This window comes from Merops nubicus, unplaced genomic scaffold, assembly GCF_000691845.1.
Source record: "Merops nubicus isolate BGI_N331 unplaced genomic scaffold, ASM69184v1 Scaffold42501, whole genome shotgun sequence".
Taxonomy (NCBI): domain Eukaryota; kingdom Metazoa; phylum Chordata; class Aves; order Coraciiformes; family Meropidae; genus Merops; species Merops nubicus.
In genome coordinates this window covers 1-18,470 of record NW_008586972.1, presented here as the reverse complement: position 1 = coordinate 18,470, position 18,470 = coordinate 1, and the positions used below count along the sequence as shown (strand labels likewise).

Sequence of the window (18,470 nt, the reverse complement as noted above, 5' to 3'; positions counted from 1 at the left end):
AGCTATCGGATATTACAAAACCCCAGGACTTTTTTTTCTTGGAAAACCTTAATTTGGTGACTGTGTTAGGAGTGGTGAGGTTGTCATTGCTAAGTGTGAAAGAGACACCGATAGCGTTTGGGAGGAGAGACGGGCAGGCTGGTTTTCTAGCCAGCCGTGGAGATGCTGGGCACTAAACCTGCCCTGCATGCAAGAGCGGAGTCCCCCAAACCCCCCTCTGCTCTCCCTCGGTGCGGTCTGGGGGACAACTTGTGTTTGTACAGCTGGAAAAACACGGGCTGTTGGAAAGCACGCTCGTTCAGAAGTGAAAAACCATGCAGTAGGGAACATGAAAGTGTTAAAATTTCAACCTAATTCTATGATGATGTTCAATGTGAAGGAAACTGATCCAGTGACTTTTACACGTGTGAGTGATTCAGTTTCAGGCACATCATCAAATGTGCAAGACAGGGTTGTAAAAGAGGGTAAAATGAAAATATATTTATTAAGTGTTGAAAGTGTTAAAAGTCCAACCTTGATTTGCAGAAGAGAAAAAACAGACCAAAACAAACTTCCTTGCTAAAAAACTCTTTTGGTTTTGTGGTTGCTATTATTTTTTTTTAATTAATGTTATATTTAAAGTCTAGATGCTTCACAGATGTGCTAAAGTGGAACCTTGTGGAAATTGTTTTAATTTTTGTAATGAAGCCTCCGTTTTAAGACTATGTGGAATCCCTCAGAACATTGTAAAATGCTCAGGACAAAGTTAGCTGCTTTACAAGAAATGGAAAGCAGAGGGAGAGACCTCCAGATCAACAAGCAGAACATGGTAAATACTCTACTGCTGGATTTTTTTTTAATTATTATTTTCAGCCTCAGCATTTATAATATTATTTGCAGTTCACTGAATATATAGGTGGAAAAAGTTTTTTACAGACGGTAATTAAGTCAAACAAAAGAGGGAGCTCTTCCTACACCTTCCCTGCTTTTCTCTGATTACTTTACAAAGGCTGTGATTCAGCAAAATAATCCCTGTGTAGGAATATACTTAAATGCTTTCCTAAATAGCAAGCGGGAGGAGGGGGTTAAGAGAAGCAATTCAAACCCTTACTTTGGTTATTGGTGATTGACAGTGTTGTTACAAGAAAAAATCATGCTGATGTGTTTTTTTTACAAGACTGGAGGATGAAGAAAAAACAGTGAAAATGTAAATATGCTGTCTGAAGCAGACTGTGGTGAATTATAGAAAAGCACCACCACAGCAGCTGTGTTATGTGAACATATGCCCTTTATTCAACAGGATAATTGAGAGAAATAAAGTAAAACAGATATTAAAATCCTTTGTAAATTAGAATACAGTGAAGTATGTTCTAAACCTACTGGGCAGTTTGATACAATTGATTGAGATGGTCCTGAAGGTGTTTGACAATTTTGTGTCAAGGGTACCAATCCACAAACCAAACTCTAGTACTTAAAAAAGTGCACTTTCTGTGCATAACTCTTGCAGAATGTGATACTGTTATGTATAGACTGATGTTTTCTGATAGCAGGAACCAGTACTGCTGTCTAAAAATGGATAGCTTATGCAGATGTGGCACTTAGGGATGTGGTTTAGTGGTGACCTGGCAGTGCTGGGTGAACGGTTGGTCCTGATGATCCTGAAGGTCTTTTTGAATCAGAATGATTCTATGATAAATTGTGTGCATGTGTAAGTATGTATATATAAACACACGTGGTATAAACCCTACTGGATGTTAAGAGCCTGCTGGATCCTAGAAATATATATGTATGTATATATATACACACAGACAAGATAGTAACAATGCTTTTTATTTAAGTTGAAGATTCAAGTTTTAAGTCCTGTTGTTTGTGACCAGCTGTGGTTATTAATAAAATTTACAACTACAAAAATTGCGTCCAGCTAGATGATCAGATGAGGCACATTAACTAGATAAAAACTGTCTGACTTTGTGGCTGAAAAACCTACTCACCAGCTACCACCAAACAGAGTTATTATTTGGGTAATTGTTGCATGACAACCAATCTTATGACCATTGTTAATAGATGGTCCGAAGTCTACTTTTGCAGTAAACTTAAAGAATCAACTGCAAAGCAAGGCAGCACCCAGGTGGTTTCTAGTGACCTAGACCTTGAGTGGATGCAAGTTCTTTTAGGGTGCTCTGGTCGCTGTCCTTTCTGTGAAGATCACCCATTGCCAGTACAGTCATTTTCCAACTTCTGCTTTCAGTATGGTTGTCTGTTCTAAGTAAACAACTGCAACTGAAATGCAGTGTGAAATGTGGAAAAAGGATCCAAACACAAAGGAAAGGTATTTTCATTTCCCTGCTTTTATTAGAGACTTTTGATATGGACTTGTGTGACTGTGAAATTCTCTTCCTACAGGCATCTGCCAAACTGTGGTATTGGTGGACTGTTAAGAATTTTCAGCCTACCTACTGCAAAGATTTGTACTAATTGTTGGTAAGTGACACGGCTGCTGATTGTACCAAAGGGTTAGTGTTCATTTTTGCACGGGCGGTGGGACGGAAGCGTTTCATTCCCTGAGCCTCAGGTGTTGTGGCGTGCGATGAGGCTCCTCGTCACGTGGTGGCTCACCCAGTCGTAGTAGCTGGCGACTTTGGTGTAGACGCCGGGGTGACCGGCCTCCCCACAGTTCTCACCCCAGCTCACAATGCCCCACACGTACGCGACGTTTTGGGCGTCAAAACACACCAGGGGGCCTCCCGAATCACCTTTGCAACTGTCTGTGGAGCCGTCGTAGGTTCCTGAAGCAAAAGAGGAAATAAAAAGCAAAAATAAGTTCATATACAAGCTAGCACGTGAAACGGAGCTCGGGAGGTTTTTCAGGTCCACATCACTTATTAATTCTCATTTCTTTTGAAGTGCAGGGCCTCTCTTTATGTTTGCGGCTGGCCCAAATTCTCCTCATTTGCTTTCATGTCAGTGATGTGACTGTTTACCCTGTAAGAAGAATTCAGCCCTTTTGCCTTTTATATAATTAGAAGTAGCTCATAAAAAATGAGCAAAACCAGGAGGAAGAAGGTAAAAAGATTTGTAGGCCGATTCTTGTGGAAACGAAGCTCATACTATGTGTATGCCTACCTGTCTGCCGTTGGTGTCCTCTCTACCAAATAATTCATTGGCCAGTTTCATCTGTACAGAGCTGTACAGAAAGGCAGAGGCCTCAAAATTACTTTGCCTGTTTTGTGAAAATAGATGGGCAGCTAGAAGAAGGAGAGCGTGTGAATGCCGGGATGGGAGGGAGAGCAACTGTCTGCAGTTGCCCTCACTGCAAGGTGTTGCTCACAGTGTGGACACCAGGTTCTGTCCCTGAGGCACAGGATCTGGGGCTCTTCATATGTTTCAGTGCTCACAGAACTACTTGGTTGCAATTCAGCAAATATAGTGCTCATGAAAAAATTAATTAAGAGTGAAGGATGTGACACAAACAGAAACACTGCTACAGAGCTAGTATATGATTTATGCTTTGTTCTATATACGCAGTACAAGTTTATTAATTTCTAACGCCCTTACTTCACTTCTCTGCTTGGTTGATTGACCAAGTATGAAGGAACCCATACTAAGCTGAAGTCTCAAAAGTTTTAAAAAATATAACCTCCTCCTTGAGTCCCTACACTGCTGAGAGAGAGTTTTGTGAACTTTTCAGAACTGGAATTACTAATCCTATAAAGCAAGGTTTTATTGCCTTTACTTAGTTTAGGTAATATTTGTTTGTGTAACTACCTCTCATGGATACAAGCTCTTAATTCTGAAGTTTGGAATTGTGTCAGGAAGGGGAAGCTAACCCCAGATACACCTTTTCTGTTGTTGGCCCATGTGATCCTGTCTTTGTTCCCTCCTGGTAAAGTATATCACTTGAAATACGTTGAAGATCAAGGGGGTAAGTTACAGAACTTGCACAGTAGACAAACACAGTGTCTTACAAATGCCATGCTGAATTTATCATAAATTATTTGGATTTTATATCTGGTTTTCATTTTTCTCATTAAATAATTTGTTTAAATATTGCCTTGTTGATTTAAAGAACAGTGGAAACTGTCTGCCCTGTAAGTTGAATACTCATTGCTCTTTCAGTCGTGTATTTGACAATACCTTTCCTTAATTGAGAAGCAAAATATGTGTTTTCAAAATTGTTATTTTAGTATGAGGACAAACCACCAGTTTCTTGGCCAGGTTAACCTTAGTTTGAAATGTTAACCATGTTTTTCCTGAGGTGCAGTGAGGTAGAAGCAAATCTTTAAGGAGATGAATAGTCACATTGTAGTCAATGGGACTACTAATGTGCTCTAAGACAAGCATTTGCTGAAATATGTTGCTGAACAGGAATCAAATATAGTAAAGGTAGGAAGCTCAGTGTAAAGTAAAGTGCTTGTGTATTTAGCAACCGTAGCTCAAATTGCATGCTGAAATTTGTCCACATAATCATAGAAACTTGGCAAACTGTCATCTTAACTGTTTATAAATGGATGTATAACAGTGGATGCATCTAGGCTCCAATGGCTAGCATTTTGTTAGTGGTGATAACCGTGGCAATCTATTGCCTTTCCCAAGCCAGCCTGTCTGACCTTATAAACAGTGGGTGTGATAGTAGAGAAATTAAAGTAAGAAAATTGATGCTTGCCTGCACATGCCATTTGTTTGAAAAATCGTCCTGGATACAATTCAGAACAATTCTGAAATAAATTAACATTGCCCCACTTGAGGACATATTGTTTAGTATAACCTGTAAAAGAAAAGAATAAACTTTTCTAAATTAAAAATGGTAAGTACATAGTAGACACTTCTAGTTCATAAATTAAATGTTATGTATTTGTTTATCTATGGAAGATAATCTTCAATATTATTAACCAGATATCTTAAATTGCCACTAACACCCCATATGAACTGCAGTACATTTGCCATTTATTTCAAAATAAAAGAAGAATGGTATAATTGCAGTGTTAAATACAGTACTTTAATTTTTTGACATTTTCACCCTTTCCTTGTCTTCCTCAGGGTTTCTCTATGTTTTCCATATCAACATTTTCAGACACTGGGAAACTGGTATATGGCTTCCTATTAAATAGCTCCTTATTACTTTTTTTTCCCCAGTTGTACTCTGAGTTTTTGGGATGAGTGAACCAGATACTGAAGATACAGGTGGACTATGTATTCACCAGGTTGAGGAGATTCTCTCTTGTTCTCTGTCCATTTGCTAGCAGTGCCCAGCTTCCCATTTGCTTTACGGACTGCTGCTGCGTATTTCTTACTGTAGTTTTCGACCAGGGGTGTCTTGCAGATGGGTTTACTAAGGGCTGAACCAGCAGAGGAAGCAGTACAGAACAGAGGAGCAGCAGTGACAGCTGAATGCTGAACCACAGCCTGTGTTTGCTGTAGTGGGCCTCTGCTGAGTGCTTGGTGCACAACTACTCTACAGCCCTTTCATTCTGAAAGCTTGCCACAGTTAGAAAACGAGTGGTACAAATAGTACATTCTTTTAGTAAGCACTAACACAAATACCTTTCTCCAGTCCCCATCCAGAAACCTTGCATCTGTCACCAGTCTTGAACATGTACTCTGACCAGGGGACACAGGCAGGTGTGCTGTATTCCAGGGAGCATTCTCCTGTCCCAGAGCCTCTCAGCTCCAGCAGAGCAATGTCATTTTCGTAAGTTGTCGCGTTGTACTTTTCATGGATTATCAGTTGTTTCAGTCTGAAAGTATCAGTCTCTTTGTCATGCTGTATGATATGCAGCAGTCCGACCCAGACAAGGTACAAATGAACTCGATTTGGCCTGGAAAAAAACAGTGAAATAAAATGTTTTGGTACTTAACACAAGCACTGTACATTTCGACTAGCTGTAAAATTTTGCATTTCATCAATGTTTATATTTCTAGAATAAAAATTCACATTATATACCTAGTTTCTTTCTGGACTTGATGCCCAGGTTTTTCTGAAGTGTAGCAAATGCAAGTTAGATGACACTTACTGCGGAGTACTGAAAATAATACACACAAAATAAAAATAAATATTAAAGGCCAGCCTCTGTGTTCAGTGCTGTGACGAAGAGAAAGCAGGCATTTATGCCACTCTGATTTCAAGTGAAAGAAGAGTGAGAAGACGTGGGTGGGATTCTGGGACTGGCAGATCTTCCCTATCTGCTTTTGCTTGTTCTGGGGAATATATGACCCCAGGGACATTCTCAGGAAACAGATCCTGGAGTTTCCCAAGGCAGAAAGGGGGAAGAGAGGAGGTCCCTCACATCTGCCTTGCAGGCAAAGTGGTTGCAGTGAACTTCTCCTGTCAGGCTGCTATCCAACTGAAGAATGCTGTGCCTCTTCAGACTCATGATTACTTCTTCATCTTTCTTTCTACTTTCTCTGAAACTTCCCCATCATTAATGTGGGTGAATCAGTGTTCTAAATAGTTTTATTCAGTCACCAAAGAGGAGTTAGCAAACAGGTAGCTACAGTAATATCAAAATAAATCTTTCCACCTTGCAAGAAGAGAAGAATTTCCCGGTTTGTTGTTTTTACCTGACACAGTGTGCAGCAGTGATAACCCAGCAGCCACCAATATAAACCCCTCCGCAGTAGACTGTTGAACCTTCACTTCCAGTGTCTCTAATTGCTACTTGCCAAGGGAATTCACCCTATTCAAACAACAAACACACAAATAATAGGAAATCATAATAATTGTACTATTTTTAGTGCATAAAGGGAACCAGTTCTTTATCCCCTTGACTATATCTGACTGTAAATAAAAATTCTGCTATCCAGATATGTCTTCTAAAATGCAGTAATTTTGTTCAATCTTCTGACTTTGTGCAATGCCTCCTTCCCTTCAGTTTTCTGTCATGGAAGCCCTTGTAGCCAGAAAAACAGATGTAGAATCTGACCTGGCATTTTTGACTATATTCTGTTTCAAAGGTGCAGATTTAAATACCTTTTTGTCAGAATTGTTATTTCTACCTTTAGTAGTAAGTATTTTGGTGAATAATTTTCAGTGTAGTGTAAGGCTCAATTTTGCAACTTTGTATTTTACTTTATAAATTGTGCTTCTCTTTACCTCTGCTCAGTGCTGTGCTACAACTGCTGCAAACCATGAAATCGGTCCTGTAGCTGATTTTGGTTTTTCTGTACATTTTAACAGAAAGATGATAATGCCTGATGAAATCGATGCTGAGTGTACTCATATCTGGTAAGGGGTTTTATTTACCTTTCTTGCATTCACTCCACCTATGATTCTTTTCCGTCGAGTTAATTTGTGATTTGTCAGACCGCAGTGTGCTTGGGGAAGAAGTGTCTTTATCCTTTTTCTTTCTTTAACAAAAAGGAAGACTGTGTCAGAATTCAGATAGCCATTCGCTCTGCTTGGTGATGAGTTTATCTTGAAATCTAAGTGCTGTGAATATGCCGGTAGCTGAAGTAGCAGGAAAACAAAGACCAAAAATTTTGCCATCTGTTTTTGCTTTGCAAATTGTGTCTTAGGATCACGCTACTTCTCTTCATTTTCTGCTGCTGCTTGCATTCAGGCAAATAGTTTTAAAGCAGTTCCCCCTCATCCTTCCTGAAAGTTTACCTCCACCAGTTGCCAAAACATGCAGATGTGGGTCCTCAGGGTTAGTTATTATGGCATTCTTGAACTTAGTGGAAAGCAAGACAAATAGTAAACCTTGGAGTGGATATTACTAAATCACAGAGTCCAAATATCTGAGAGTTCTGGATCTGGCCAGCTGGCTGGTAGCTAGAAAGCCACTAATAAGAGGGTATGGTGTTGTTTTTGGAGGGTTAGTTACACTTACCTTCATCCATACTGTGATTTTCAGCACCTTTGTCTTTGCCTGTAGTAGAATAACAAAATACTAAAAATACTGGCAAACATTTAAATTTGTTCTATTACTTGAATATATGTTTGTGTGCCAAAATCATGTTAAAAGTTTTGAATGCATAAGGGCACGCTGTCCCACATGGACAGCAATACTCTCTCAGACTGGTGCCTGCTGTTTCCTTTCCTGTTAGACACTCTGGCTGCCTCAGCCTACAGATAACCTACATCAAGCAGATACTAATTTGTAACTACATGAGATCTACTCTGCTTTCCGTGCCTCTGCTTTCCGTGCCTAGGAGGCCTCCTGAAACAGAACCCTGAGAAGTGGCCTTTTTATTGGGTTTTGATCTTTAAAGCAATATCCCATTCTCCTCCGTGAGGACACGACAGAAATTCCTCCTCCTGCCTCATCAACCATTTGGAGGTTTCTGAGGCCCAAAGGCACATGAACAGGATTTTTTATTTCCCCCCCCCCAGTTTAGATTATGCTGTTGTGTGTCTCTCCTTTAACAGGGAAAGGGAGGGTATTCAACATGAGAGGTAAATGAAATACTTCCCCAAACTGGTTTGTCAGCTTTTATTCAAACAAAATGCCCATTGAATTCAGTTTGTAGATGGAGGTTGAGGGTTGGGTCTGTTCTCATGTTTCTGACAGTACTGTTTACATTTGGAGTTCAGTTTACCTTTACCAATTACCATTTACCAATAGTGTTTGCCTTTTGGCTTTAGATCTTGTCTCTTATCAGAGCAAGGAAAAACATTCTCATTTAAAAACAAAATCTTTTCAATAGTGAGGGGACAGCACAGAAGAATTATTATATTGACAAACTAGTTGAATTCTTCATCCATGAGGAAAATATTCCTGTCCATCCTGTCTACACTTGCTTCACAAATAGGGGACACCAGTTTGATAGACAGCCACATTAGCAAATGACATAATCTGCCCTAAGCCTCCTAAAACATCATCTGCTTTTTCCTTCTTTTAGTTTTCTTGCTATTCTTTTCTAGAAAGAAAGGGAGGAAAATTATGCAACTTTTTCTTCCCACTAGCCATAATATAGCATTGGGAAGACTAAGTCTTCCATGCATTTTGGTTTTGCTAATTCGTTAAATAACTGAATAAGGTACATTCTGTAGACTCTCGTTACAACTGAGCAGAATGAAAGAAAAGAAACAGAGACATCTTTGAGAACAAAACCTGCGCAGAGGACTCCAGCTTCATCCTCTCCTGTGAGGCAGTCAGTTTCTTTGTTACAGACATTCTTACTTGGAATACAGATATCTGAGTGACAGTGGAAACTGTTGCCTCTGCACTCTGTAAAACAGGAGAATTACAAATGTCAAGCACAGGATTGTATGATTCAGCACCCTCATACAGTGCGAGAGATGTTTAAAATATAAACACAATATAACATCTGTGTTATGGGGCCTTGGCTGTTCATAACCAGATCACAGAAGCAGGCTCGGTATGTGTAAAACGAAGCTAATACTTGGTGCTCCTCATTTTGCAATCTTGGAAGTTTTAAGACTTAAAAAAATGTATCTTTGTTACCAGTTCAGTGCTGTACTTCTAGACTTGGTATCACTCCTTACCAGTTTCATTCACAGCACATGCCCACGCTCAACCTCAGCCTAAGGACCCCCAGTTTTGCCAGCATGACTGGTTGGCTCAAATTTGCCTACCCAGATCAGAGTCCAAGCTGGTTTTTGGCTGAATGAGCTAAATGCAGGGTTAGGAATCAAGAGTCCTGTTCTGAAGAAACTGGAATTTCTAACTTATTCCTGTAAAATTCTTCACTGTATTAAATGTTGTTATAAACCTGAGAACCCTCTTCCTTTTAATACTTGTTGAGTACTTTGTATGTTATCAAACGCAAAACAGTGCAGGGGCTTTTGAGCTAATTTATAATCTTATGTCAAGCTACTATTTAAGGGTATATATTTTTAATAGAAAGTAAGATAGTTCTCTGGAAGTATCCAGATATCCCAATATGATCCAAAGACCACTGAACTCAGCTGAAATACTTCTTTTGATTCCAGGAAGCATTATTTTCAGCCCATACAGCTGAAACAGCACTATTTTGGTCAGGTGGAATCTGAATAAATGTCCTTTAAATATATTATTGTTTTGTTTTGTTTTGTTTTGCTTTTTTTTCCCTAAAATTCCTGTAATTGTGTTTCTATGATTATCAGATTAAATTTACTGACTATTGTGGGACTACAATATCAAGATTATTAAGGGATAGTGATGGGACCCACATTACCATTTGGCACCTGAAACCTGACTTCTGAAAGTATGCTCCTGCATTCATGTCATACTAGGTTCATTCCTTGGTTCTAATTGGAATTATTACATCTGGAATTGCAAATGCTGAAAGAATGACTGCCTGTGAACAAGCAACGTGACAGGAACTGTTCACACATATTCTGTGGATAATCTTGCACTAGCAATAAATTTGAGAGAGCTCTTACTTTGGTTTAAAGATAGTTCATTGGAAAAACGGTGTCTTTGTTTCATTACTATTGATTTTCCCAATTAAAAATACATTTTCATTCTGACATGGCTCATTTTTTTTCTATCAATGTTTAACAGCCTCCTAAATAGTCTCCTAAATTGTGTTTCCACATCCTCCAAGGAAACTCCAATTCTCAGAGATAACTTGCCTGCTTAAATAAAATTATAGTATGCCTACTTTTTTTGCACTTGCACATACAAAAACTATTGTTTGACTGCTTTAAGGTAGTGACTTACTGAAGAAGAGACTTTAGCTATTACAGCACTGTAAAAATTCTTTAGGGGTGGTTTTCTGCTGAAATTATTTTGAAGCAGCTGAGAAAGGAAATTATTACCTCTACAGCAGAGTTCATCACTTAGGTCTCCACAGTCATTGATGCCATCACAGGTTTTATTCAGAGAAATGCACTTCTTGTTGACACAGTGAAACTCACCATCCGAACAAGCTGTGCAGCACGATGAAAATAAAGTTAGTCTACAAATGTCTGTAGCTTCACAGCTGCCCACAGAAATATTCTGCTTGTGCTTTTTACTCTGTCAGCAGTTTAGCCTATCAATATTAGGCATTCTGGGGCCCAGTAATGTAAATAGGAATATTTTTTTATTGTTTTAATCACTTCTCATCAAGCTTTCAATGTGACTGCTCATTTTCCTCCTCCAACTTGCAGTAGCCTGGCAGAAGGGAACTTCAGTTCTTCTAAACAAGGACTAAACCAGAAATGATCCGTTCAAACTCACTGTAAATGCTTCAAGTGGTTAAGAGGATGGATGTTCCCCCTGTAGAAGGAGGTCATCAGGTGTCTGTGAACTCCTACTTCTGTGGCATGAGAGAAACATGAGAAGAGTCATAGCTCTCCTACAGCAGCATCTCAGGCTGATGCTTACCAGTGGCAAAACAAGCCCACTACAGAAAACAGAAAGCTGTTAGAAGTCAAAGTAAGGATTTGATTCCCCATGATATCATTGAGAAGCTAAGGAGTTCCAAACTCCCCAGGAGACACCAGGAGTTCTGCTATAGTCATGCTTGTCTGGCTACAGTGCTACTTGTGTCCTAATTGATCTCCCTCACAGGCAAAGCAGTGAGCAGGAGGTTGTCACCTATCTCCTCACCAATTAACCCTGGAGAAACAGGACTTGTGGGATACAATATACCTTGATACCCTTGGAAAGGATAAGCAAACAAACAGAACCATGGGTGAAATACATTTACTTTTGGGAAATAACTGCAAAAATAGTCTAGGAGCAACAGTGATTTTCCAACCTCATAAATTCAATGCTGTCTTGACTCAAGACTGCCTCAACTGTCTTCAAGTCTGTAAAAGGATTATTCAGAAAAAAAAAAAACAAACAAAAAAACAAAACAAACAACCCAGAAGGTTTGAGTCCAGGTTTGTTGTGGCTGAGAGTTCAGCAAACTAAGTCCTAATTATTTAAAATAAACTTTAAATGTAAGAACCCCAAATAGATATAAAACTAAAAACCCTACTAACCTCTGAGGTTTTCATGGCACTGGAGGCTAACAAATCCCTCATTACTATCTCTGGATTTCATCTCCATGTGACATTCAGCAAGACTTGTCTCTAGGCCCCTGCAAGTTATTTGCAGACAGTGCATTGAATTTAAGGCAGAGTCTGTGTTGTTGGAATTGCCTTGGTAATATTCAGCACCTCTGTGAAGATACAAATAATAACAAATTATATCATTTCACAATGGGTTGTCCACTGCTTTCATTGTTTAGAATTTATATGATATTCCTGTGTTAAAGAATTTTGGTCATGGCTAAGAGAGAGAGCAGACTTCTCATGGAATTGTCTAGGGGTAAGTGGGAGGTGTTTACTTTGGAAGAAGGAGTAAAACAAAGTGCTGATTTTTGCAGGTTGCTGTGTGGAACTGTCCCTAAATCCATGTGTAGCTCTATGACAGTCACTGTGTATCATGCTGGATAGAAAAGTCTTCTTGCACAGCAAAACTTGTGAGCTCAGATCTCTTATCTCTGTGTGGACACAGGTGAGCCATAACTTGGAAACCATCCTGCGTGGGGTCAAGTATCCTTTATGTCATCAAAACCAGTGCACACTGAGGAAGCTCAGGCCACTGCAAGGCTGGGATTAATAAATTCTATCTCCTTTGGTTTTATCTGCACAATATCCTCCTGACAGTGTATGTGGCCCCTACCTTAAAGAAATACCAGTTGAGTAAATAAGTAATCAGAGAGACTTAAAAAGGGGCTCCAGGGCTGAATGCTCTGTCCCAGGACAAACCCTCCTCTGCTATCTGAAGAGACACTGATCAGGACTAGGAAATTATTGCTTCTCACCTAGAGGGGACAATTTAGGGCACTGGAATAGCGTTTTTAGTCTTCAGGTAGGTTTAGGGAGGTAGCCCTACTTGATGAACTTAAATTAGTTTTATATGGGTAAAATTATTACGTACAAAGGACATAGAGATACAGAGTTGATTCTGTGAGGAGCAACTCTGGTCGTCAGTGTGGTCACAGGAAAAAGAACAAGCTCTGTGTGTTTTCAGCTGTCCCTGGGGCCAAAGCAAGCAATGGCAGTGGGGGCAAGGGGTAAAGAAAAAACACTGTTCTGCTCCTTGTTAGTCTGGCTGGTGCCAGTGGCAAAACAGAGTTGTACCCTGTTGTAAGAAACTTTTTGCTGCATGGAGGTTATTTCCCAGAAGTCCATCTGTGCACTATCCCTTACACAGACCTGAGAGAAAACTTATGCCTTGGTCTTCAGCTTTAAAACAATAACGGTTTGTATAGTTGTCACCTGGCATAGAACACAAAAACACGTTTTGTCTTTCACTATGTCCATTCAAGAAGCTTTATCAGAATATTTTAGCCAACACATTGTTCATGAGTTTTCTCTCTTAACTGTTGGCTGACTGACCGATACTTCTGTCAGCATTGCCACTTCCTCAGATCCCTTGCAGTTACTCAAATTCCCCAAACTTACAATTCAAAGCCAAGGTGCTTGCAAGCCACGTTTGCTTCATTCATAGTCCACTCACTGTCACATACAAAAAAGTCATTCTGTTGATTCACAGGTTTTACTCGAAGCAACCTTGAATCTTCATGACCCAGAGAGACTGAAAATGTTTCTAAAAAAAAAAAAAAAAGAAGAGACAAGAAAGCCCAAATAAAAATCATATTCTACAGATGTATCTAGTGGAAAGACAGCACAGAAACCAATCAGGACTGATTTGGTATTGACAACCAAAGGTCATATGGAAAGAACAGTAGATTGGGAATCAGAAGCTTAGGGCATTCTTCCTGATTTTTCTGAGGACTGATTTGGCAGTCCTGTGAGAGCTCTCCCTCTCCAAGAGACACCCTCCCTGCTAATGTTCTCAGCAGGTGCTCTCCCACTGTGCCTCTCAAGATAGCCAACACCCTGCTTGGAAACCTCTGAGCTCTTTCCTGTGTGTCTTTCCTTTCTACCCGATGATCTGAGCAATCTAGCAGCAGCAGTGTGACCTGAGAGACTCACCCACCTTATTTTTATGATTTTTATGAAAATCAACAGATACTGCCCAATTTAAATGGCTTCTCATTTTCTGTTTTATGTTCTTAACTACTGCAAAGAAATGAACAATTTTTTTCTGAGCTTTAAACAGTAAACATCTCCTTGGCCACAAATGGCTGACTGATAGTTTTGGAAAAAGAGGTGTTGATACCTTCAAACGTGCATTTTCCCTTGTGCAGAAACTTTGCCTCGGGACGTTGACACTCGTAGCTCTTCAGCTGACAGTAAGTATGGAAGTTCCTTCCATTGGTAGAACAGACTGAAGACCCATTCTTTGGGCACTGGTAGGGAAGCTTACAAATGCATTTCCCCTCCACACATCGTTCCCATGGGTGACAAAAAGTTTTCTCACAGGACTTGTGTGTGTATTGGTTGCTTAAGCATTCTCCTATGAGGTATGTGTCTTGCTCAGCTGGCTGGGCAGGCTCAACCTGCTGAGACTGGTCTTCTTCAACATTATATGCTGCTTTCTGCAAAGCACAAAATAAATAAATAAATAAGTAAAAAGGGAGTAAGACTAGGCACTGCACCAAGAGTTCTGCAGAGCCCTTTGTTGACATCAACAAAGTGTTCATTCATAACCTTTTTACTGTCTTATGAGCACAAAGGTGCTAAATATAATTTAGAGCATTTATTCCCTTGTCTTTGGCCACCTCATCTTTCTCAGTTTTTCTGAACCTTTTTCTTTTTGGATCATTCACCTGATGTGGTATTCACTCCTACTGCCCTCCCACAAACTTCTTACTCTACTCTTTAAACATCAGCTGAAGTATAAAGCAGATTATAAACATTATTTAAGATAAGGTTTTGTAACACACCGCAGCAATGGGATTGTAAGCAAACCAAAACATAAGGTGATTTAAACACTCAGAAAAAAATTTAAAAAAAGCAATTTGTCTTTTTCTGAGACTTTTTTTTTATTGGCTTGCTTGGGTTTGGGTTTAAATACCACCTGTAAATATTTATTAACTACTGAGAAGCAAATAAAGAAATCTAATTATTTGTTTCATCGTGTGACTGCTGAAGTAACAAGTATTTTAAAAGACATTTGAAAATTAAGTGCCCTTCCTCATCAGCTCTTTTCCTGTATCTTGCACAGGAGTGGATTTGCAATATGGTTGTTGGTGGTCGCTGGACTGCAAATACAGATCCTGACCCTCTGTCCCACAGCCTCTGGGTGAGTGAGTCGGCACCTGCCTGTGTGCAGCTCTCTGGTGACTTGGCTGCTGGCTGAGTGCGTTAGCTTGCCAACATCTAGGGGTTGGAAGAATGTTGAAACATGGAAGATGGACTTTGCATAAAAACGGGGGAGAAAAGTTAGTTCTCAAGTGGGATTTAACAGCTTCTACTGTGTCAACCGGATCAACATTGCTGAAGTTTAGAGTTCTCGTGAAGAAATCCTGGCTGTAGTAAAATTAGTGGAGATGCTGTTGGGGCAGAGTTTAGTCCGACCACCCCCCTTTTCACAGTTGTATAATCTTACTAAATTCTTCCTACTGTCCTCAGGTCAGTAGAATCCAAACTGTGAGCCTGATCCAGCTTGGCATAACTCCCGTATTGTACTAGGGGTTTCTCCTGAGGAGGAACAAAAGGGGCAGATTTTTATCTAAAGGTTTCTCTAAAGGACTGGGACATGCTGAACTCTCAGACCAGATGGGATTTCTGTGACTCTTCCGTCAGAAGAGATTCTAGAGCAAACCTAACATTGCCAGTTAAAAGACTGTAATCTCATTTCTCAAAATAGAGGCAGGGAAAATTGCAGCACATTTTTGTGATCAGCCATGCTTGCAAATTTGGTTTAGGACAGGATCATGATTAAAATCTTTTCCAGAAGCCCGTTAGCGTAAACTGCAGGTAGAATCAATACATGAAAGAGAAATAGCAAGCTTTGAACATTTGAGCTGGGCTAAAACAAACATTTGAAACACAAGTACTATGAAAGGAAACTTAAAACAATTGACTGGTTTTATTTTCATAACAATAAATTGCTTGGTTTTCTTTTTTTTTATTATTTTAATTACTGCTATTGCAATAAAATAAATTCTTACCTTTGATCCACAAAAACAAAAGAGAGACAAGAGAACCAAGAAAACTGGGACCACTCGCATGATGAAATTTTATCTCTCTTTGTAGACAAATTCCTCTAGCTGGGATTCCTTTGAATGCCAGTTGTTAGATTTGTGTTTAATTTTTAACCATTAGTAAAATATTTTGAAGTGTGTTTAGAAATAAAGTACAGGAGCCTCAATTATCAGCTGATCAATCTGATCTCTCCAAGAAGATCCTGCCTCACTTTAACTGGGTTCACTCTAAGTGCAAGATGAAGTAACAAAGGAAGCCCTTAAAGTAAATAATTAAGAAAGAATGTTTACTAAGGGTGCATTTTTCTTTTTCTAGAGGAAAGGGATTGAATCATTATGCTGATTCTCCCGATTGCAGGCGTTCATCTTTGCCAAGTGATAAAAACATAAATGTGTTTTTATATAAAAAGTATAGATTTTCAAAATATATCTCTGGAGAGACACTGATATCCATGTAAGGTCTTTTATATACTCAGCTGGATTGCAAGCTCATATTGCACGATTTGTATAAAGAGCCGTCAAGTGCTTGGCCAATGCCTGAAGTGCTCTTCCGGAGGCCACTGCCCCAGACAAAAGCCGCTCTCTTTAACGAGTGCAGGACACGTTCCTTCCCCAGTTAAGTGAGGTGCCTCCTCCACCTCTGTGCCCTCACCGGCAGATGGTGTCGGCTCAGTGAACGCCTCATGAGGTTGCAATCATTACCAGAAATCCCCTTTTTGGCCCTCCTTATCCATTACACCCGTGACACCTTTATTACCAACTTCACCACTACAAGTGTTAACAACTGACGGCGCTTTACCCGCAAATACGTGAACAATATCCACTGAACTAAGCAAAGCCCAGTTTGACATCCACCTTGCAATTTTTAGCTGACAAGACTTAAGAGATTCCCAATTCCGTTTGTAATTTGTAGTTGTCTGAGAACCATTTACCATGAGCACCTAATGGAAAGCCAATATATTTAACTGTAGTAACATTAGTTATTTCCTGTACTTGTGTAGTAAGATGTTGACATTTCCTTACTTTCTCATTTGCAGCGTCAGCCAAAGATGATGGTTTGCTCTCATATCTTACAGTTACGTCCACCACCAATGCCTGTGTGCCTTTTACAAGTATCAATTCTGGTTTAAATAATTCATTATTCTCATCTCTCAATGATGGTTCATGAAAAACAATCCGATCTTTCTTTTTCTTTTTTGCTTCACTAGATAATAACTCACATAATTGATTATGTCTTTTAATCCTTGCATCTTGGACTGCAGGACAATACCCAGTTATATGTGCACAGGTCTCAATTTCTGATTGACAATGCTGACACTGCTGTACTACACAATCCCTTCTACCTCTGGCTGAAAATTCTCTAGTTGGATACACATTGGCCCTAACTTGTAAAGCTGTCAGAAGCTTTCATTGGGGAATGCCTCTATATTGTTCTAACCAGTTATTACTTATATTATCATCCATAAAATTTATAATCCCACAACCCTGAGAGGGTAAATCAGTCTAATTATTAAATTTTTGTTTTCGCCAATTACAGGGTTTTGGAAAAATAATTTCTGGGTTAGCTAATTCCCACTCAGATGTTCTCTATCAAAATCAGTAGGTACTACAATTTTAGTCGTGGGATCCCGTATCGATGGAATCCTATCTTTATTCCCTCCTGCTACAACCCCTAATTTAATATAATCCTTATCTATACCCTCTTCCTTCATCATAGATTGAATCAACACATCAGAGGACTGTGCAATTCTATGTAACCTCCAAGCTTGTATACTAGGTAATAATGCTGTTAACCTAACAATGCCTAGACCTCCATCTTTAATACTAGCATAGAGCATAGGGTCACAAGTGGTAGATGGCAGATGCAGCCATTTTTTCACTGCAGTTTGAATAGACAGATCAAGTGATTCAAGATATGTGGCCTTTGCATCTGAATGGTCTGCCAACTATATCACTCGTGGAATGGCATATTTCTTTAAAATATCGACCTTTTGGAGAGGTTTAATGGAACCTCTCAATACAATGTAGCCAATTCTGAATTTTAAGGAATAAATCTGGTTTGGATATCCCCACCCAAGGGTCAATTTGTAGACCTGAATATCTTTCCAAATGACCTGGTTCTATCATGTGCAGTGGGTACCACTGATTATCCATGTAGGACAATCATTTACTATATATGCATCTTCTGTCGGATGAATATAAAATCCATGGCATTTCTCACCTTGCACTTTAAGTCTGGTTAATTTACAAAATGCTTCTTCAAATTCAATGTTTTTTGTCATACCATCCCACGAATCACTATGCAGTACCAAATCGTCAGCAAAAGCCGTGGCTGTTACTTTACCAATACCTAGTTGGAATCCATTACCTTTCTCTTCTAATTTACAAAGCAAAGGGTCCATACATAAGTTAAACAAAATCGGTGACATAGGACCGCCCTATTTTACTCCTTTTTGAACCAGGATAGGATCGGATCGTTCCTTCTGTCTATGTAACCAGCTTTACTAAAGCGA

The 18,470-nt window shown here is 39.4% G+C and overlaps 1 protein-coding gene across 1 annotated transcript; it reads right to left on the bottom strand.

Moving 5' to 3' along the window:
* Nucleotides 1-2,547: 2,547 nt before the first annotated feature.
* CFI (complement factor I) lies at nucleotides 2,548-15,984 on the bottom strand. The gene is made up of 12 exons (XM_008948790.1): nucleotides 15,925-15,984; nucleotides 14,028-14,346; nucleotides 13,307-13,451; nucleotides 11,837-12,015; nucleotides 10,682-10,792; nucleotides 9,030-9,146; nucleotides 7,806-7,844; nucleotides 7,220-7,323; nucleotides 6,538-6,653; nucleotides 5,521-5,795; nucleotides 4,643-4,744; nucleotides 2,548-2,765 (listed from the first exon to the last, which is right to left on the bottom strand). The coding sequence occupies exons 1-12, from the start codon at nucleotides 15,982-15,984 to the stop codon at nucleotides 2,548-2,550; spliced, it is 1,785 nt and encodes a 594-aa protein (XP_008947038.1).
* Nucleotides 15,985-18,470: the final 2,486 nt, after the last annotated feature.